Source organism: Henckelia pumila, chromosome 4 (genome assembly GCF_033568475.1).
Source record: "Henckelia pumila isolate YLH828 chromosome 4, ASM3356847v2, whole genome shotgun sequence".
In the NCBI taxonomy this organism is placed as follows: Eukaryota; Viridiplantae; Streptophyta; class Magnoliopsida; order Lamiales; family Gesneriaceae; genus Henckelia; species Henckelia pumila.
The window spans coordinates 26,198,780-26,220,437 of NC_133123.1; the positions used below are offsets into that span (position 1 = coordinate 26,198,780).

General features: G+C 37.2%; 2 protein-coding genes and 1 pseudogene across 2 annotated transcripts; all 3 read left to right on the forward strand.

Annotated features, from left to right (window-relative positions):
• Positions 1–6,939: 6,939 nt before the first annotated feature.
• Positions 6,940–9,649, forward strand: LOC140860052 (ribulose bisphosphate carboxylase/oxygenase activase 2, chloroplastic-like). Its single transcript, XM_073262811.1, has 7 exons — positions 6,940–7,105; positions 7,308–7,600; positions 7,731–7,836; positions 7,950–8,035; positions 8,113–8,585; positions 8,885–9,178; positions 9,470–9,649. The coding sequence occupies exons 1-6, from the start codon at positions 7,061–7,063 to the stop codon at positions 9,169–9,171; spliced, it is 1,290 nt and encodes a 429-aa protein (XP_073118912.1). The 5' UTR covers positions 6,940–7,060; the 3' UTR covers positions 9,172–9,178; positions 9,470–9,649.
• A 2,590-nt stretch (positions 9,650–12,239) lies between these two features.
• LOC140864267 (heat shock cognate 70 kDa protein-like) lies at positions 12,240–14,729 on the forward strand. Its single transcript, XM_073268335.1, has 2 exons — positions 12,240–12,558; positions 12,902–14,729. Exons 1-2 carry the CDS (start codon positions 12,339–12,341, stop codon positions 14,488–14,490), a joined length of 1,809 nt encoding a protein of 602 aa, XP_073124436.1. The 5' UTR covers positions 12,240–12,338; the 3' UTR covers positions 14,491–14,729.
• A 1,928-nt stretch (positions 14,730–16,657) lies between these two features.
• Positions 16,658–21,554, forward strand: LOC140860711 (heat shock cognate 70 kDa protein-like; annotated as a pseudogene).
• The last annotated feature ends 104 nt before the right edge of the window (positions 21,555–21,658 follow it).

Sequence of the window (21,658 nt, forward strand, 5' to 3'; positions counted from 1 at the left end):
CTTGATAAACTTCCTATAATATCCTGCCAAACCCAAAAAACTGCGAATCTCCGAAGCATTCCTCGGAATACCCCATTTTTGCACTGCCTCAACCTTCGACTGATCCACTGCAATCCCATCTCTCGAAATAATGTGGCTAAGAAATGCCACCTGCTCGAGCCAAAACTCGCACTTGCTGAACTTGGCATACAAACGCTGCTCCCTCAAAGTCTGTAAGGCTGTCTGTAGATGCTGCCTATGCTCCTCAATGCTCCTAGAGTAGATCAAGATATCATCAAAGAAGACTATGATGAACTGATCAAGATACGGCTGAAATACCCGGTTCATGAGATCCATGAAAACCGTTGGAGTATTGGTCAGCCCAAATGGCATTACTAAGAACTCGTAATGCCCATAACGTGTCCGGAAAGCAGTTTTGGACACATCTGCATCTCTAACTCGCAGCTGATTATATCCAGATCGCAGGTCGATCTTGGAGAACACTGAAGCTCCCTGCAACTTATCAAATAAGTCCTCTATCCTCGGTAGTGGGTACTTATTCTTCACTGTGACCCTGTTGAGCTCTCGATAATCGTTGCACAGTCTCATAATGCCATCCTTCTTCTTCACAAATAACACTGGAGCTCCCCATGAAGAAAAGCTAGGACGAACAAAGCCTTTCTCTAATAACTCCTGAATCTGTTTCTTCAACTCTTTCATCTCGGTAGGAGCAAGTCGGTACGGTGCCTTTGAGATAGGCATGGTGTCTGGCACTAAGTCGATACTGAACTCACATCTCTCACTGGTGGAATTCCTGCAACATCCTCAGGAAAGACGTCCGAAAAGTCACGAACCACTTCTATCTCTGATAATGATCTGCTAGATGGTTCTGAGGCCGTGACAATACTCGCTAGAAAATCTCGGCAATCCTGTCTCAACAGCTTCCTCATCTGAATATAAGATATAACCTGAGGAATATCACTGCTCTGAGATGCATGAAAAGTAAACGGGTCGCCTTTCGACGGTTTCACTGACACTGTTCTCCGACAAAAATCAATCGAAGCTCCATTGACTGTCAACCAGTCCATACCCAATATCAAATCAAATCCGCTTAACAGCAAAACCACTATATCTGCACGAATGGAGTGCCCTTGTAGCTCCAACTCCAGCTCTCGGATGACACTAGAGGTAGTAATAATATGTCCTGACGGCATAGTGACATCATAACCATTGTCGGCAATCTCAGGGGTTATGCCTATCCATCTGATAAACTCCAGGGAGATAAACGAATGCGTAGCCCCAGAATCTAGCAACGCAAACGTGGAGTTGCCTCCAACTAGAATTCTCCCTGCACGCAGAAGAATCCCAACAATTTCATACCACTACTAACCTTTCCCCCAAAGATGAGTCACTAATAACCCTTAATTCTAATCACAAGTAAAACATGCTTCTTATTCTAACATGCAGATAGGTAACCCAAATAACAAATTATTCCACCACAAAAATCGAAAAATATTACCCAAAAGAAGAAATCATAAAATGCTAGGGGTAAGATATACCGGTGATCAAGGAGGTATTTGGGTCTGCCTCCTCATCATGCATCACGAACACTCTCCCTGTAGTGTTCTTCTTCCTCGGGCAATTGGCCATCTGGTGCCCTGGCTCTTTCAATGAAAACAGACGCCTGCTCCTAGAAGACATGGTCCCGGATGCATCTTCTGGTGCTTCGGGCAAGTAGGATGTCCTCCAGTATTAGGGGCCCCGCCCCTAGGCTGCAGTATCTGCTGCTGTGGCTTCTGCTGGTTCGGGCCCTTAGACGGCCCAGTAAACTGCTTCTTCGCAGGAGGCTGCGAAGATGGTCGCTGAAACCCAGACTGAAACTGCCTTTTACTCTGTTGTTCCCTCTGAATCTCTCTCCTACCCTCCTCAGAACGCAAAGCTCTACTGATTGCAGCCTCATAAGTAGGGACGTCCGACATGCGAACGTCATGCTTGATTTCTGCCCTGAGCCCCTCAATAAACTATCTCATCTTCTCAGGTGCACTCCCAGCAATCAACGGCACAAGGTGACAGCCCCTCTCGAACTGTCGGATGTACTCCACAATGTCCCCCTGTCGGAGACTCATGAACTCTCGGATCATGCGGCTGCGCACGTCCTCAGTGAAATACTTGGAGTAAAACATCCTCCGAAAGTCTGCCCATAGCATAGTAGTCAGATTCACTCCTCGTGATGCACTCTCCCACCATAAGTCTGCATCACCCTTCAGCATGTACACTGCGCACCTCACTTTGTCCGCATCAGTCAACCCCATATAAGCAAAGATGCTCTCCAAAGAACGGATCCACCCCTCAGCAACGAGTGGATCTGTGGCACCTGTGAACTCTTTCGGTCCCTTCTTTTGGAACCTCTCAGCCACGTACTCATCATGGAAAAGTCTCGGACGCGCCGCCTGCTGCTCCAACAGAGCAATAATCCCAGCCATCATGTTTGCATTGGCTTGCTCCAATGCTGAAAGAGGGTTCTGTGGAGGTGGGGATCCCTCACGCCTGTTAACTGGTCTCGGAGGCATTCTGCACCACCACATATTTCTTTACGTAAATCGCCATGCATAACTAAGTACTTAAAAAAAATTTTCTGCTAACATAAATACTTAAATCTTAAACATGCTACTACTAAATCATACTAAAAGCAATTAAAACTTACAGACCGGTAGCGTGGATTTTTGAGCTCGCATAGTAGTGATGACCCCACCAAGAACGCGTCTCTGATACCAATTGAAACGACCAAATTTTCTAAAATAACATATGCGGAAATTTTTTTATTTTTTTTATATCCTAAGTAAAATAAATGTACATACATGCCCATACATATATGCACAACAATAAAAAGATTTAAAAATAACTTAAATAAAATGCAACATTTCATACTTAAATATCTGAGTCAAACTTAAATAAAATATTGTCAAAACAATTAACTTAAAAGTTTGCATGCAATAAAATTACTTAATAAAAATAGTATTAAAATTCGCCACTGAAAATACTTAAAAGAAATAAATAAATAACAGAGTTTAAAATTCCTAAAAATATTCATAATGACTCAGACGACGGCCGCGGGGGATCACTGCCTGTATGCTCATACGTCCTCGCCGCCGATAGGTACTATATCTTCCTCTACGTACTCACCTGCACCATATAAGTGTAGTGAGCCTAGAGGCCCAACATGCTAACATAACAAGGATTTAAAATAATTTAAATCACTGAAGTACTAATACATAACATATACAGGAATGGACATGCTTAAAAAAAATCATGAATCATAACTTAAAATCTTGCTTAAACTTGATCTTAAATATAATCATATAATACATACATAAACATTGTTGAGCATAACATTTTTCTAACATCGCATGGTCATATTCATAGTTTAACCTTAAACTTAAATGGTTCGACTGATCAGTCTCTTAAAACCAACGTACGCGGCGGTGACGAATCACCTTTTGTTGGTAGTAAACTACCCTTAAATTGACAGTAAATTGCCCTTAACATGTGGGGGCTTGTCCCCCTTAAATTGTCACACTACTTCAACTTCCAACATAAAATTATTTTCTTGCTCAACCTTAAACATTAAATCATGCCATAAAATTATTTCATGAATGCATGTACTTAAATAAAAATGTGTGTCCCTCATATATATTTAATTTAATTTTTATACTAACATATATACTCTAAAATAACTTTCATGCATAAAATAATTAAATATATAATTAGGACACATGCAATTTCTCATGGTTTGTACTGAACTGCTGGCTCTAACACTCAAACCCATTTTCTTAAATTCTGGCCCATTAACATACTTAAACCCATTAACACATTTCTAAGCCCAATAAATTAATTATAGCCCATTAGCACATACTTGGCCCAATAACAACTTAATCTGGCCCAATGGGCCCAAAAGCCCAAAGACTGGCCCAATAACTTCCATGGGCTCCCAAGCCCATAAAAATTATCGGGCTAACTTAATTTAATTTAATTAAGCCCAATAACAATTAAATTCAACCCAAATAATTAAATGAAAACCAATTAAATTTTTGGATTTAATTAGGCCCATTTAACACTTAATTAAACTTAAAACTTAAAAATAAAAATACCCGAGCCGACTCACTTAACCCGGACCCGGACCCAACTAACATAACCCATGACTATCCAGACCCGACCCGGACCCAACAACCCGACCCGGACCCAATCTAAACCCTAAACCCGATCCCCCCTCTTGTATGGCCCTCGGCCGCGAGCAGCAGCCACTCCATGGCTGCTGCCGGCCGCCCCTGGCCGGAGCTCCGCCGCCCAGACGTAGCCCACGTTTGGGCGGTCCTAACCTGACCACAACCCCAGCCCCATGCAGCCCCAGCCATCATGCCGAACGCCCCTTCCTCTGAACCCTAAACTACGCACACATGAGACCCGATCCTGCACCAGCCCTTACCTGGGCTCGTTTGGCTCGAACCACTCGAGCCACTCGAGTCCAGACCACCCTCACACAGTCTAGGAACCCTTGGCCAGTAGCTGGACGCACCCATGGCAATTAAACGTGAGCATGATTCAACCAATACATGAACAAGGCGCATACATCCAACCAAATCTCGATTTTTCTGAAAAATTCTTGGATAAAACTGATGCTTACATACACACACGCATAAACACTGATATGGCACAATAAAAACGAAAAGAAACATGCCTAGCACCGAAGATTGAAGAGAAGTAGGCGTAGATGACGATTCCGGGACGACGGGACGATGATCAACCACCTTGGAAGCTTAAACTCGATCTCCTATGGAGTTTTCTGGCTGGCACGATGAAGGAGGTGAAGAACAAGGGAGGGGGTGGCGGCTGAAGGCTTGAAGACGTGGGTTAAGGTAGATTTAGGGTGTAATTTAATTAAAACAAGGTTTTAGGATAATTAAAATATTAATAAGGGTTTTAAATATAAAATATATAACTTAAAAACTCTAAATAATAGGTAAAAATCTGATAACTAATTTAAAATCCCGAAATATAAATTTTAGGGAATTTTAAAGGTAATTAAAAGTCAATATTTTGGGCTAACTTTGGATAAAAAGGACTCCTAAAATTATATAAAATCAAATACTGAAAATTTTTGAGGAAATAAAACTCAAAATAATATTTTTGGGCTCTAAAAAGACTCATAAAATAATTTGGGTAGAAATTTGTCATCTCGTCCGTCCACGGTCCCGTCTACGCGATAAAATAACTAAATTTCCATAAATCATGAAAAATCTCTAATTATGGGTTAAATGCTTAAAAATAACTTAAAACATGCACGAATAATTTCACATAATTATTTAACCCATAATCTAAAATTCTAAATAAATAAAATCTCTAATTATGCATGCGAATTTACGTACTAAAAATACTGGGTGCTACACTTGTAATTAGACTAAAACAATCGATATTAAAAGTTATTGTATGAAACTAAAATTTGAAAACTTAATAGAGCTAAACCCGACATGGGATTAGTTAGTAGATACAAAAATTTATTTTCCCAATATTAATTAAACTTAGACAACATGCAAAATCAGAAGTGAAAACATGCCAAGGCACAATATTTTAATTTTATGTAAATAATACATATATACTAGAAATATAACATAATTTAATTATTATGTTTTAAAGAGAAAATAAAATTAACCTGAAAAAGTCTCTTATATGATAGAAGTTTAAATGTAGGGTCAGTTTGGATACAAAAGTCATTGGCTGAAAAAAGGACTTAAATAAGTTCAGCTTTTTAAAGTGCTTTTATTAAAAGCAGAAATAGTTTTAGCGTTTGGATAAATGTTGAAAATTTTATTTTTTAAATAGAAGCAGAATCCAAAAAATCAAAATTTCGGTCTTTTAAAAAAATATTTATTTGGACTTAAATAAGTGTTTTTTTTTAAAAAAAAAACGATTGTTGTAACCAAATACCTGAGTTTTTAAGAAAAAAATACTTTTTTTTAAAAAAAAAGTGATTTGCTTTGGTTAGATTTCGTAACCAAACTCACTCGTAACATGTACTCTATAATAACACATCAAGTCTTTTAGAGTAACGTTTTTAATTTTGTCATTTTAATGCATAGATCAATAACTTCTTCTTTTAATTTAATAAATATTATTTTAAGAACTTATTTTATTAAATTCTAAAAATACTAAATAATTTGTCAGTCATAATTAATAAATTAGATTTATTTAAAAAGTAACCAATACCTTAAATATTTTAAAAAGAACTATTTTATTATGTTAAAAATCTATGTACGCAAATTATCAAGTGTGTGACTTTTTTATATGTATAAAATCCTACCAGCATTTCTAGATAAGTATGTTGTGTACGATTTGTTTGATTGGTTTATATAGCATAATTCTCAAACTATGGTATTTTTTGGGAAGTTATCGAGTGTGCATGAAATAACATCGTTGGATTTTATTGTCACAATGAAAATGAATAGTATATATTTAATATTGTATTTAAATATCTCTAATATAGGCGTAATCCGGACCATGGACGACACATTAATATATAATAGGAAGACAAAAGAATGGCTCTGATCAAGATTCTAAGCCATAAAATAAACAAATAAATAAATCAATCAATCAAGATAAAGCTTACAATTTTTAAACCAGAACGCGACCCTCTTTAGCTTTCATGCTCGTTGTAATGCTAAATACAACAATATGTGGCGAGTAAAATTACCAAATTTTAAGTGGATAAGAGTAGACCAAAAATACCAACCTCAAAATTTCGAAAACTCATGAAGCTATGAAGATTATTCTAAGAAAAAAAATATGAAAAATTTCCTTGCCCTCTTTGTTCGCCACGTGTCTGGTGGGCCATCTACATTGTATGGCCAATAAGAAAACTTTGCCCAATCCTAAAGATTTTGATTTGTGTCCATAATTCAAAGTTCCCCATACTATAAGTTATCCCACACGACTTCCCTTATCTCTTCAGAGTGGCTACCACTGCTCTTGCATTCCAATAACATACTCACAGACTCTTGCTTCACATCCACTTCGATCACTTACAGCAATGGTTGCCACAGTCTCCACCATCGGATCCGTTAACCGGGCTCCGGTATTCGACTTTCTTTGTCATGTTAATTCTCTAGCTAGCTAGGGGTTTAATTAATTAGTGCGTGCATAGATATAATATGTGACATGGGATTGCTTGTATTAAAGTCGGAGTCTTCAATAAAAAAATGGAAGCATTTTCTTGAGTTTATATATAAGTAGCTAGTATAGTATGACAAAATATATATGTGGTTGAATGATTGCAGGTGAATTTGAATGGATCCGGCGGGGCTGGAGCTGCAGTCCCCAGCTCATCCTTCTTCGGAAGTAGCTTGAAGAAGGTGAATATGTCATTCGTCCCAAAGAGCTCGCCCGCGTCGAGTTTCAAGATCGTGGCGGAGGACAGATGGAAGGGGCTTGGTGAAGATATTTCCGACGATCAACAAGATATTACTCGGGGAAAGGGTCTGGTTGATTCTCTCTTCCAAGCTCCCTCCGGAATGGGAACACACGACGCCGTCCTTAGCTCCTACGAGTATCTCAGCCAGGGACTTAAAACGTAATTAATATATATATATATACTATTTGCACTTTCGATTTCAAGTCTTTACATATTATAACTCGTGATAGTTAATTAATCAGCATGACTACGAATGAAAGTAATTGTGTCGTCATGTTGCTATGATCAGATATAACATCGACAACATCGAGTCTGGATATTACATTTCTCCGTCTTTCATGGACAAGGTCGTGGTTCACATCACCAAGAACTTCATGACATTGCCTAACATCAAGGTGCATGATCGATGATAATATATATCATATGCAAGAGTTCTAATTTTTTGTTAGAATGATAATACTATTAATTGATTATAAATCCGATGGAGGTTGTTTTTGGAGTGCTGCAGGTTCCTCTTATTTTGGGTGTTTGGGGAGGCAAAGGTCAAGGGAAATCATTCCAATGCGAGCTTGTGTTCGCCAAGATGGGAATCAAGTATGTGAACATAAGAAATTGTTTATATATATATAAAAATAAAAATAAAAATATGAATTGTACGTAATTATTAACAGCCCCATCATGATGAGTGCGGGAGAGCTTGAAAGCGGGAACGCGGGAGAGCCGGCGAAGCTGATAAGGCAAAGGTACCGTGAAGCGGCGGACTTCATAAAGAAGGGGAAGATGTGCTGTCTCTTCATAAACGATCTGGACGCTGGTGCGGGGCGTATGGGCGGCACCACTCAGTACACCGTCAACAACCAGATGGTGAACGCCACGCTCATGAACATCGCCGATAACCCCACCAACGTCCAGCTCCCCGGGATGTACAACAAAGAGGTGAACCCCCGTGTGCCCATCATCTGCACCGGTAACGACTTCTCCACATTGTACGCCCCCCTCATCCGTGACGGCCGTATGGAGAAATTCTACTGGGCTCCCACCCGTGAAGACCGTATCGGCGTCTGCACCGGCATCTTCCGCACCGACAACGTCCCTCCGGAGGCCGTCGTAACCCTCGTAGACACCTTCCCCGGCCAATCCATCGGTATATATATATATATATATATATAGGCTACCTTAATTCATAATCAACCTATATACAAAAAAATTGTTTTTTTTTGGAGTAATCGCATACCGAGATTGCTAAAAACCCAATTGAAATAAGAGAATGGCTTGAGCATGTACGTCGTCCTTGTGTTTTCAAATTTTGAGCACACAACTTCTTGTCCATACGTGTTTTCAGGGCTATGTGTGCTCAAAATTTGAATACTCGTATGGTGCTTTTAGCAATCTCGTGCTATTGTTTTCATTTGCAAGTAATGATCAAAATTGGATAAACTGCAGATTTCTTCGGTGCTCTGAGGGCGAGAGTGTACGACGACGAAGTGAGAAAGTGGGTTTCCGAAGTCGGAGTTGACCTGGTGGGCAAGAAACTGGTGAACTCAAGGGAAGGACCGCCGAAATTCGAGCAACCGAAGATGACACTGGAGAAGCTGCTGGAGTATGGATACATGCTTGTGAAGGAGCAGGAGAATGTGAAGAGGGTGCAATTGGCTGAGACTTACTTGAAAGACGCTGCCCTTGGAGATGCTAACAAGGATGCCATTGAGAGTGGAACTTTCTTCAAGTGATCATCAGGCATGACCAATTTCATTTTATAAGTTTACTATATATAAGTATTATATTATATAATCTTGTTCCCCTGCACACCAATGTGCAGGGAATTTGTGTGCACCCTGTGATGTTCGCGTGAACATCTGAGATGTTCTCACGAACATCTAATTTTTTTTTAAGATGTTAGCGCGAACATCCCGCAGTGCACACAAAATCCCTGCACACTGGTGTGCAGTGGATCATGACTGTTATATTATAAGATGAAACATATATAATTTGATTTATATATGCGGTTTGTTTTTTATTTTATTGCAGGTTATAACTATAAATTAATATGCAGCAAAGTGAGTGGAATTAATGTTCCTGCATGTGCCTAAAGTTTGTAGAACTACTGATCACCATAATGCAACTAGTTAATTTTGGTGCTTGTACGTGGTTTAATCACTTGGATTGTTCTCCTGTAATTTTGTGTGATAATATATATCATACACTTCAGCCTTTGTTCATAAATATATTCTGTTAATCAGTTGCTTCAAAAGATTTTCATTTTCGAAATGTATTGTACCTTGTTTGATCTTGGTGTGGCTCTAAATGTTTAGATTAAATGGTTTCATTAAGTGGCTTTATATTTTAGAGATGATAGCCAAAATGCCATCTAGCTAAGTGTATTTTATGATTTAGTTCCGTAAGTTTTCAAATTTGGTTTCATAACATGATTGTCGCGCTTTACGCCTGTATCAGATGACATTGGTGTTGATTAATTTAAATAGATGTATTATCACCCCTCGAAGTTGGGCCTAGTTTACATCAAAACAACAAGCATTGGTTTTCGGAAACTCAAATACCAGTCTATTCATTTATGAAAACGGAAATGCATTGTCATTCATAAGTTGAATTTATAATATCTATACAATGCATAAGCGAATAACATAATTTGATCCATATATAACTTGATCAATAAAAGAGTCTTAACGTTGCGGACAAAAAATGAATCTAATAAGTCTTCTTTTTCTTCTTCATCAGTCCCAAAACTAAATTTGCTAATGTTCAGCTAGTTCTTTCTCGTTCTTATCTAAGATCATTTTGTTTAGTGAGTGATATGAGTATCACTCAGTAAATTGAAAAAATCTTCATAACTTTTAAAATCATTTTGACAGTAGTATCATATACAGAAATATATCCAAACAAAATAAAACAAATTAAACAGAAATACGGTACATCAGTAATGACATAAATCGGTTTGATGCACTAAGTTGTATTATGAATTCGTGACTAACTAAAATCAGTCTCTTATATGTGAACCTCTAAAGGGTGATGTTAGTTATCAGTAATCAGTAATCAGTAATCGGTAGTATTTTGAATACGTATTCTTGCCACTAATTCACAAGATTTAGTGCAACAAAAATTAGTGGTTCAGTTTCGTAAAATCGGGATTTTGAATACAATAACATGTTGGAATCATTATTAAAACATATAAACAGAATTTGATATTTTAAAACGCCCTCTTACTGGTTATTGCTAAAATATTTCGGTTGCCTTGGAGGTTTTTTTTCTTCACTTTCCCAATTGAATGCTCAACTGGACTCTCTCAACTGAATGCTCTAATTCGAGTTGTACAATGTTTTTTCTCAAGATTTTGTGTAACATTTTCTCCTAATTTGACTGCTATTTATAAGCAGAATTCTAACAGTTAAGCTTTCTATATATGACACATGCCCTTAATTGCCATAATTATCATTAATCAGAGTTAATGTGTTAGTTACAATTTGGAGTAACTGCCTTCTAGGATTTGAGTCTACCTACTCATCAATTTCGTAGAGTTGGACTTGTCTAAGTTAACTGGTCAGTTCAGTCTACCTCGATTCAGTTTACCTCAATTCATTCTACCTTATTTCAGTTTACATCAGTTCAGTTTACTTCAATTCAGTCTAACCTCATTTCAGTTTGCTCAGTTCAGTCAACTGAAATTTCGGGTTCTCACATATATATTCGAAAACAACAAGCATCGTTATTAAAAAAAATAAAAATCTAATTAAACCAAGATATTATTTAGAAGACAATATGTTCTTGCATCCGAACCGGGTGACCGACATAAAATCTAATTTATGTTTTTTGAGTTTTTTACGTTTATCATTCTTATTTATCAAAACAAGCTGGAAATAAACATTCAGAGCAATGTTGAGCAATTGTGGTATTCGAAAGGCGCAGGTAATTGAAATCATGAATTGCTAAAATGAAGGAATGAAATGTGTAATTAAATATATATTAGGGAAAATTGCGTTTTTGATATTGTATGTTTGTCACTTTGCGATTTCAGTCCTTTATATTTTCAGATTTCAGTTTTAGTCCGCTATCTTTATTTTTTTGGCAATTTTAGTTATTTTTCCGATGTGACGATGATGTGGCACCAATTCAATACTGATGTGGAGCTGACGTGTACAGTGCCACGTAAGCATTTTTGAATAAAAAAAAGACCGAAATTGCCAAAATTCAGAACATGCAGGACTAAAACTAAAATGTTAAAACATAGAGGACCAAAATCGCAAAGTGACAAACATACAGAATTAAATTTGCAAGTTTCCCAATGTTCTAAAAAGCGCTAGGCGGTAGTCGGGCGGCGACCCACCGCCTAGCGCCTAGCCGACTAGGCTGGGCCTAGACGGTTTTTTTTTAGCCTAAAAAAATTAAAATTTTGGAATATTTATGAGTTTCACTATGGAAAATAATTTTTATATCTTATGTTTTTTCAGTTTTTGTGTAAAATTTTTTCAAAAAATTAAAATATCTACTTTTAAGTTATTTTTATTAATTAAAAAAATTAATTTTTTTTAATTTTTATTAATGGGTAAACCGACTAGGCAGTGGGTGACCCAGGCAACCCCCAGGCGGCCTAGGCACCTGAGGCGCCTTCCCAATTAATCGGGCGACGCCCAGAGCACCGCCCAGGCATTAGTCGAGGCCATGGGTCGCCGCCCAGCGCCTAGGCGGGGATTTTTAGAAAACTGAATTTTCCATATATATTATTGCATTTTATAAGTTAGACATAAATAAATATAAAAATGTCAACGGTAGGTAAACTCTTTTTCAATATTTAATGTCGATGGCTCAATTCTATCCCGGCATTTTCCTCTGTACCTTTGTAAAACTATCGACGACTTAGACTTGGTCTTTCACATATACTACGATGGCTAACAATGGCGAAAACCCGGCGATCGGTATCGATCTTGGAACGACATATTCGTGCGTAGCCGTGTGGCGCAGTCGAGACGATCGTGTGGAGATCATACCCAATGATCAGGGCAACCGGACCACCCCGTCTTATGTATCTTTCACCGAAACCGAACGTCTCGTTGGCGACGCAGCCAAGAATCTTGCAGCAATGAACCCCATTAACACTGTTTTTGGTAATTATATATATATATATATATATTTATTCTGTGCTTGTTAATTTTCGGATGGAGTTTATAGTAGAAATTTATGCAGAGTCAATGGCTTGATATATATTGCCTCAAAAGTCTTGGAAACAGTTTGGGTCAGTAATCGTTATGTATCTATTCATGTTGTTTATGTCACGCCCACATTAATTATGGAAAAAGACTATATTTTATTGATTCAGAATGCTTTGGAATTCATATATAGATCTGTGCAGTGATATTGACAATGAAATTCCTGTTTAATAAAGTTGAGAGTTTTCTGATTAAATAGCTAATTTTTTTGTGATTTGTCATTGTATGATTGAATTTACAGATGCTAAGAGATTGATGGGCAGGAGATTTAGTGATCCTTTGGTTCAGAATGATATGAAGCAGTGGCCATTTAAAGTTATTTCTGGCCCTATGGATAAGCCAGTGATTGTGGTCGCGTACAAAGGTGAAGAGAAACAGTTTTCTGTGGAAGAGATTTCTGCAATGGTTCTTGCCAGGATGAAAGAATGTGCCGAGGCGTATCTTGGATCGATGGTGACTGATGCAGTCATCACCGTGCCTGCATACTTCGACGATTCCCAAAGGCAAGCAACAAAGGATGCTGGAATCATTTCCGGCCTCAATGTCATGCGTGTCATTGTCGAACCCACCGCTGCGGCCCTTGCTTATGGTCTTGAGAAGAAAGGTAAAATCTCTTCAAGTGGGAAGAATGTGCTTATTTTTGACCTTGGAGGTGGTACGTTGGATGTGTCGCTTCTCAACATCGAAAAGCCCGGTCTCTTTAAGGTGAAAGCCATAGCTGGTGACACTCACCTTGGAGGAGAAGATTTCGACAGCAACATGGTGAGCCATTTTCTTTTGGAGTTCAAGAGGAAGCACAAGAAGGATATAAGCGACAGCCCCCGAGCAATGAGGAGGTTGAGGACAGCTTGCGAGAAGGCCAAAAGAATCCTATCATCCACGGCGCAAACGACTATTGGACTTGAATGCTTGTACGATGGGATTGATTTCGACTGGAAGATAACGCGTGCAAAATTCGAGGAGCTCAACATGGAGTTGTTCCAGCAATGCATGGATCATGTGGAGAAGTGTTTGAATGATGCTGGTATGATGAAAAGCCATGTCCACGACGTAGTTCTCGTCGGTGGATCCACTAGAATCCCTAAGGTGCAAGAACTGCTTCAAGATTTCTTCAATGGAAAGGAGTTGTGTAAGAGCATTCATCCGGACGAGGCCGTGGCGTATGGTGCTGCAGTCCAAGCCGCGATTTTGAGTGGTGAGACTAATGAGAAGATTCAAAACATCGTGCTGTGCGACGTCACTCCTCTGTCTCTTGGTGTGAGTATCAGAGATGGCGATATGTCTGTTGTAGTCCCCCGGAACACCACCATTCCTACTAATATGGAGGAGGAGTTCAGCACGTATATAGAAAACCAAAGTGAGGTGGTATTCCAGGTGTACCAAGGAGAAAATGCCAGAACTGATGACAACATTCTGTTGGGTGAATTCTTGCTGTCGGATGTCCCTCTTGCTCCCAAGGGCATTCCTCGATTCAAAGTCACGTTTGATATTGATGCCAATGGTATCTTAAACGTTTCGGCTGTGGATAAATCAACTGGTAAGAACAGCAGTGTCACGATCACGGATGTCAAAGGCAGGTTGTCTAAGGATGAGATCGAGAAAATGGTTTGGAACGCCGAGAAATACAGGGATGAAGATAGGAAGCTTAAAAAGAAAATCGAGGCTAGAAATTCATTGGAAGATTATGTCTACAAAATGAAAGGTACGGCTAAAAACGCAGTATTGAAGTCCAAGATCGAAGATGCAATCGGGTGGCTGGACATCAACCAGTCCGCCGAAGAGTACGAGTTTGTGGATAAAATGAATGAGCTAAGAAGAATTTTCAAATAAACATGTTGTGTTAATATGCAGTTTCAGATCCTTGTATCCATCCATTTCTTTGGACGTTATCTGTTTGATTTGGTACATGAACTTTAATGTCATTCTATTGACATATATGGACATGTATATATATACTGCTCTGTTGGGGAATTTAGTTGTGTGAATTTGATTCTCATTGTTACTTTTAACTTTTGTACCTTTGATGCAACATTTAATTTTATACTTGCAAAAAGATGATAAGTAAATTAGTTTCTGTTCCTTGGCAAAAATATTGGACGTAAGAGTTATTTTTTTATCAGATGCCCTTTTTCTTGCATACTATTTGTAAACATGATTGTCGTAAGCGTACAATTGCTCGATATTGATGATGGATTTTCTTGTTGAGCTCGAATTTATCAACAATTTTAATTAAGAATTGCCTTAGCATTTATGAAATTAACTACCTTACATTAAAATTAATAATTTGATAAGCGAATAACATATTAAGAAGAGGTATAACTAATATAAAATCGACATGGTCTAAATTTTGAAATCAGATAATAATTTGTCGTCCTTTTCGAATTTCAAACGTATTATTGCATAATGCTCCATTCTTGTAAAGTAAAAAAAAAATAAATAAATAAATAAATAAATTGTAAGCCAGTACTTTATTTCTATATTAGATTAGACATTGACTTGTAAATTGGGTGTTGGACCGGAGGGGTAGTAAGAGGTCGTCGTGATTCGTGAATAAATACCTAACCAAACAGTTTTTTTTTTTAAAAAAAACTAAAACCTGTTATCAACCGTTGTTAACAGCAAATAACTAATCTCGATTTTGTGAGGTAGTGTTTGAAAAGGTTTTTAAAATGAGTGATTCTTAGATTTTCTTTATAAAATTTGAAAATTTTATAAAGAAAAGCTGATATCACTTTTTTAAAATATTTTTAAACACAACCCGAGTTGAACAAAACATTTAAAATATAAGTGCGGAATAAGCTCCACAAAACTCATCACTTACAAATGCATTAGCAAATAACAGCAGTGCACAAAAATAAAGACACGAGATTACCCACACTTGAATAAAACACAAGAAAACGTATGATGCGTAAAAAAATATATAGCACGATTGATCCTTGTGATCAAATAATATTTCGAGATTGTGTTTAATTTTTCGTAAGAGCCTTAAGAATGCTTGATAGTTGAAAGTGTTTGCTGGGTAGTGTAGAAGGTTTTGCTAATCAAGAATGAACTTTTTATTGATGATCTTCAGTACATCTTGATTGAAACGTAGATCATAAATGTTCCTTTCCAAAAAATGACAATGTTCAGCTTGTCATTCGTCTGATGCCAAAAATGGTAAGCTACATTAAAAAAACATAGTATACTTTATTGAAATGACTTGTACTTTTAATATAAAATGGCTATGACATTTGCATAAAGTCGATGGCTCGATGCATACACTGTGGCGTAAGAATTAAAGCTAGGAATCCAGCCTTCTGTGTAACGAATTATATATATATATATAAAACGGCTATATATATCCGATAAATTGGGGATATTCTATGAGTCAAAGATATACAAGAATCAGATTAGAATGTTACTAGCATCTATTGAAATTTATGTTGGAAAAAAAAAAAAAAAAAATAAGATGGTTGGTTTTGAATGAGAATTTGATGCATCTTTTCTAGATGAAAGTTTGCATCCTTTCGATCTGAAACATTGCATTTTTCGGTCCGAACCAGTGCATCCTTTCGGTATGAAACATTGCATCTTTTCGGTCCGAACCATTGCATCCTTTCGGTTGAGTGTGCAGCCATCTGATGCATCCGTCCGCATGCAACTGTCCAACGTTTATAAATAGATCACCCCACTTGCATTCATTCTTACCAATTCACTCATTCCTTTCTTCTTTTGTCTTGCATAGAGAGTTCTAATCTATCTCCCTTCTTTTGCGTAAAGAGTTTTTTAAAACACTTTGTGTTCGAACTTCTTCGAGTTTGTAGTGTTACTACTCGAGGTTGTCAGCGTTCTATCTTGGGAGACATTTTGCGCTAAACCCGTAAACACTTAGGCGGGGTAAATTTGTCTTAAAGATAGAGAGTTAAACTATCGGCTCGCTGTTGTTGTGTCATTCATTGCGCACTGTGGTTCTTCGTGATACTTTTGATAACAAGTTTAAGACAGATTTTGTATGATGGCTACTGATCCATCTGCCAGTGTCACGCCGCCCACTGTTGCGCCCCCACCACCGCCCCCTGTTACGCCGCCACCACCTGTTACACCGGTTGTCACGGCCCCTGCCGCTTCTAATGCGCATGCCGAGAAACCTGAGAAGTTCTCCGGTACTGACTTTAAGACATGGCAAGAAAAGATGTTGTTTTACCATATTAATTTTTAAAAATTTTATTTTCATTTATCTTTTTTGTGTAGAAAAAGATCTACAAAATTAGCAAAAATAAAAACGCTTTATGGATTTTAAATTAAATTTTAAAATAAAATGTAAAATAGCCCCAAAAAATTGGATTTTTATTAAATTAAATTTGTTTCGCTAATAATTACGAATTTTCGTGGCCTCGAAACTTTCAAAAGCTTATTGTTATATAAAAAAAACATATATATGTATTATTTATTATTCACACTACCATATATATTTATTGATCGTTAAGATTTTAACTCTTTTTTTCTTTTACATTTGTCGATGTTAATGTCTTCTAGTTTTAAAAAATTTTCTTTTATATATTTATCACACTCAAAATACAAATTTTAAAAAACTAACACATGGACAATAAGTTTGAATTAGCGAAAGGAACGATTAAAAATTGATAGCTCCGTCATCGCTGCACACCCTACGACCCCCCCGAACTTCACATCATGGATCCGCCCCTGCCTAACAATCAAGGCAACCGCACCACCCCGTCTTACGTAGCTTTCTTCGAAACCGCCCGTCTCATCGGCAACGCAGCCATGAACCTAGCCAACACTGTTTTTTGTAATTCTATACGTTCTTCCAAACCATTTTTTGTGGTTTGATATATATTTTCGCGCATGCTCGGTGTCGGAGAGAATGCGAAATTGAGGTTTATGGTTTGAAATGATAGTACTACTGAATTATGATATTATTTTGCACGTTTCATATATGATCAACTAGTATATGCATGTATTTTTTTTAAAAAAAAAAACTAGTATATGCATGGTTCGTTTTTATTGCCATGTCTGAAACCGAACAAACTAGTCAGGTAAACCATTGAACAAAATTTGTTGCACAAGCTCGTCTAAAAGATTATTGGTAGAAGGAACTATTTTGTACACAAAAATGACTCGAGTGAGTTGGTTGCAGGCGTGTCAAACACTCAAATGCTAAAATGAAATGAAAATGAAAATGAAAATCTAACTTCTAAAATCAAAACAAATGAGTCTCGGTTTCACCATCGGTATCAGTTCCACCAGTTATATGCCAACGAAAAAAAAATGGAATGAGAGTTATTAATAGCAATCGAATATATACTTTGCTACTGAAAATCAAACTGACAAATGTTTGTTATAATAACACAAAAGAAATTGATGTAATAGTTCAAGAAAACTAGCAAAAAATGCTAAATATATGCACTGCAAATTTCTGAAAAAATGCTAAAAGATAAAGATTGAAATTTGTAGAAATATTTCTGAGAAGACAGAGCTTTTGGAGCTGTGTTTTTGTTGTGAATTATTTGCGAGAGACCTTTTCCTCTGCTAGAAAATTTTACTTTTGTATGTTTTATTTTACCATTTTTAATTTCATTAAAAATAGAATATAAACATGCAACGTGGGCATTCAAGTACTTACTAGCTAGTAGTAAGTAATATTCAGGATTTCCTAATGCCATTAAGCTAATGTTGTGGGAGGCTCTCCTTTGCCTCTTGGTGCCCCCTGTAATGCAACTTCCCCGCACAGTCTCCTGTCTGACATGAATCCTTAACAATCTGATCGTGATAGTTATAAATTTTTATCATTATATTTGAGACAAAAACCGTTCTTGCAATTTTTTTAGTTCAATAACTTGTCTCTTTTGAGGGGGTGGGGTTTTGAAAGATATATCAATTTTGGTAATTTGGTCAACTAGTTTTTAAATTTAGATCTTGGTGCAATAACTTCTTAATTCGGCTATTTTGGTCCATCTACCATCGAAATATTCAATTTTTTCAAAAAAACACTTATTATGTGGTGGGTAAAATATATATTAATTAAGGACGTCATGATCATAACTGGCTTTTTTTTAGTGGAATGCATAAGACTTGTAAATTTTATAAGATTTTTTTTACTTTAATTATGTTAAGTTATTCTGGAGTAAATTGATTTCCCTCCAAAATCAAGAAATGGCCGAATTTTTTGTCAGGTCGGCATTAGCCACCACCTAATCAAGGTTTTCTTACAAAAATTGAACATTCTGGTGGTATATTGTAACAAAGTTATTGCACCTAGACCAAAAATAAAAATAAATGTAAAAAAAAAGGACAAATCACCGGACTAAAATGGTTCTTTTCCCAATTATTTAGGAAGAATTTTGTGAGTTCTAGTTTGGTAGAAGTGCTTCGGATATTTGTGAGTACCAGCTTCTGCTTCAACCGACTATAATTTTCAAGTAATAGCTAAAAACAAGATGAAGAAGTCTTTTATGCTTCTACTTTTTTGTTATGGTTTAAAATTATAATTTGACATTTGTATCTTAGAAAAATTTAATATATTCAACAATCTCTCAAATTTTATACATATTTTTGGAGATTGCTAGTTGATGATGTGTGTTGCCTATTGTTGCAATTTGAACCAAGATTTCGTTTTGTTGCATGGAAATGTTTGCTTCTAACATCACAATGCACGGCCTCTAGTTATCGTTTTTGGTTCAAGAAATTCAATATCGCTGTCCAAGTACACACAAAAGAGAAGACTTAATGAAACAATGAAACAAAATTATTACATTCTTCATATATATATGTTAACCTTGATCAGATCCTTTGTTCATAATCATTTTGGTCTTGAACCTTATAAATATTTTCGATACGTGGATTATTTTTGGACGTACGTACACTCCTAGAAGTCAAACATGTGAGTCAGGAGCATCATATTATAGCCATAGACAGGCCCAAACGACCCACGATCGAGGTATGGTTTCATATGCACTTGTCACTAGTAACGGAGATCCTATAAATTTTCAGGAGGCAATACTCAGCCTAGAGAAAAATAAATGGATGCAGGGTGTATGGTAGAGAAGATTTATGGGGTCCTTGCATAAATGGAATAGAAGATTTAAGGTTGAAATGGCCCCATGGGGAGTTCCATAGTTCTGAGAAAATCAAGACACATGCCATCTTGAGAGGGGTGAGTTCATTGTCTCACGTCGATTTGGACTTGGACAATTTTCTTCTCTTGAACTCGCTTTTTGGGGGGTTGGAGTAAGTGAAATTTTAACAATTAATGTTAGAAGTGAGTGGTGTCATTCTTTCAAATTTCAATCAAAAGTCCTTAAATTTGTGTCGCGTTCGTGTTATGTTTGCATCGTTTCTCTTAATGTTGTTGATTCCATACCTTGAACCGACCATGACGAACCTAAATATTTGAAAACATATTTCACGGAAATATGGATTGATTCAAAATGTAGAGCCATTTGACTTAAATCCTTAAAAAACATTCAAATATACACTGTAACTTGTCTCCACCGGATGAAAAAGTATTGCAGTGGAATAAAAAAACATTTCATCGGGTTGATCGATCCTACCCTTATGGCTATTGTAGGGATTTTGTGACCATATTTGCATTTTTATTTTTCTCTGTGAAATTAAATTTGCAGATGCTAAGAGATTGATGGGTAGAAGATTTAGTGATCCTTTCATCCAGAGAGATATCAAGCTCTGGCCATTTAAGGTCATTTCTGGCCCTACGGATAAGCCTGTGATTGTGGTTATGTACAAAGGTGAAGAGAGACAATTTGCAGCTGAAGAGATTTCTGCAATGCTTCTTGCCAGGGTGAAAGAATATGCTGAAGCGTATCTTGGATCCACGGTCAAAAATGTTGTTATCACTGTACCTGCATACTTCGATGATTCCCAAAGGCAAGCAACAAAGGATGCTGGTACAATATCCGGGCACAAACAACTATTGGACTTGAATGTTTGTATGATGGAATTGATTTTGACTGGACGGTAACACGTGCGAAATTCGAGCAGCTCAACATTGATTTGTTCTGGGTATGCATGGTTCATGTGGAGAAGTGTTTGAAGGATTCTGGTGTGAAGAAGAGCGATGTTCATGACGTAGTTCTTGTTGGTGGATCCACTAGAATTCCCAAGGTGCAAGAGATGCTTCAAGATTTCTTTGATGGAAAGGAATTGTGTAAGAGCATTCATCCCGATGAAGCCGTAGCTTATGGTGCTGCAATTCAAGCGGCGATTTTGAGTGGCGACGCAAATGAGAAGGTTCGAGACCTTCTGCTGTGGGACGTCACTTCTCTTTCTCTTGGTGTGGGTGTTGAAGATGGTAAAATGAGCGTCGTCCATTCCTACTAAGATGGGGAGACAATTTACTACGTGTATAGACAACCAAACTATTGTGGTAATCCCTGTATACCAGGGAGAAAGTGCCAGAATTGATGAAAACATATTGTTGGGTGAATTCGAGCTGTCGGGCATTCCTTGTGCTCCGGAGAACGTTCCTCTAATCAATGTCACATTTGATATTGACGCGAATGGTATATTAGATGTTTCAGCTGTGGAGGAAACGACCGGTAAGAAAAGCGATATCACCATCACCAATGTCAAAGGTAGATTGTCCAAAGATGAGATTGAGCAAATGGTTCAGAGTGCTCAGATATTTAGGGATGAAAGAAAGAAAATCGAGGCTCGAAATTCATTGGAAGATTATGTCTACAAAATGAGATATACTGCAAAAAATTAATGTCAAGTTAAAGTCCAAGATTGAAGATGCCATCCGGTGGCTTGACATCAGCCAATCTGCAGACATATGCGAGTTTGAGGATATAATGAATGAGCTACAGAGGTTTGCCAATGAACATATTGTCAATCCACAGATCTCAGGTTCTTGGAATCCATTTGATCTCTGAAACTCTTGTGTGCTTCTTTTCTTTTCTTTTCTTTTTCTTTTTTATATTTGAATATGTCTGTCTTATTTCTTTAGACTACAAAAGTTTATTCAAAATATATAGAT

Coding starts and splice junctions, on each gene's coding strand:
- LOC140864267 (XM_073268335.1), top strand. CDS start 12,339: ATGGCTAACAATGGCGAAAACCCGGCGATCGGTATCGATCTTGGAACG. Junction 12,559..12,901: donor CCCCATTAACACTGTTTTTG/GTAATTATATAT, acceptor TTGAATTTACAG/ATGCTAAGAGATTGATGGGC.
- LOC140860052 (XM_073262811.1), top strand. CDS start 7,061: ATGGTTGCCACAGTCTCCACCATCGGATCCGTTAACCGGGCTCCG. Junction 7,106..7,307: donor GATCCGTTAACCGGGCTCCG/GTATTCGACTTT, acceptor GAATGATTGCAG/GTGAATTTGAATGGATCCGG. Junction 8,586..8,884: donor CTTCCCCGGCCAATCCATCG/GTATATATATAT, acceptor GATAAACTGCAG/ATTTCTTCGGTGCTCTGAGG.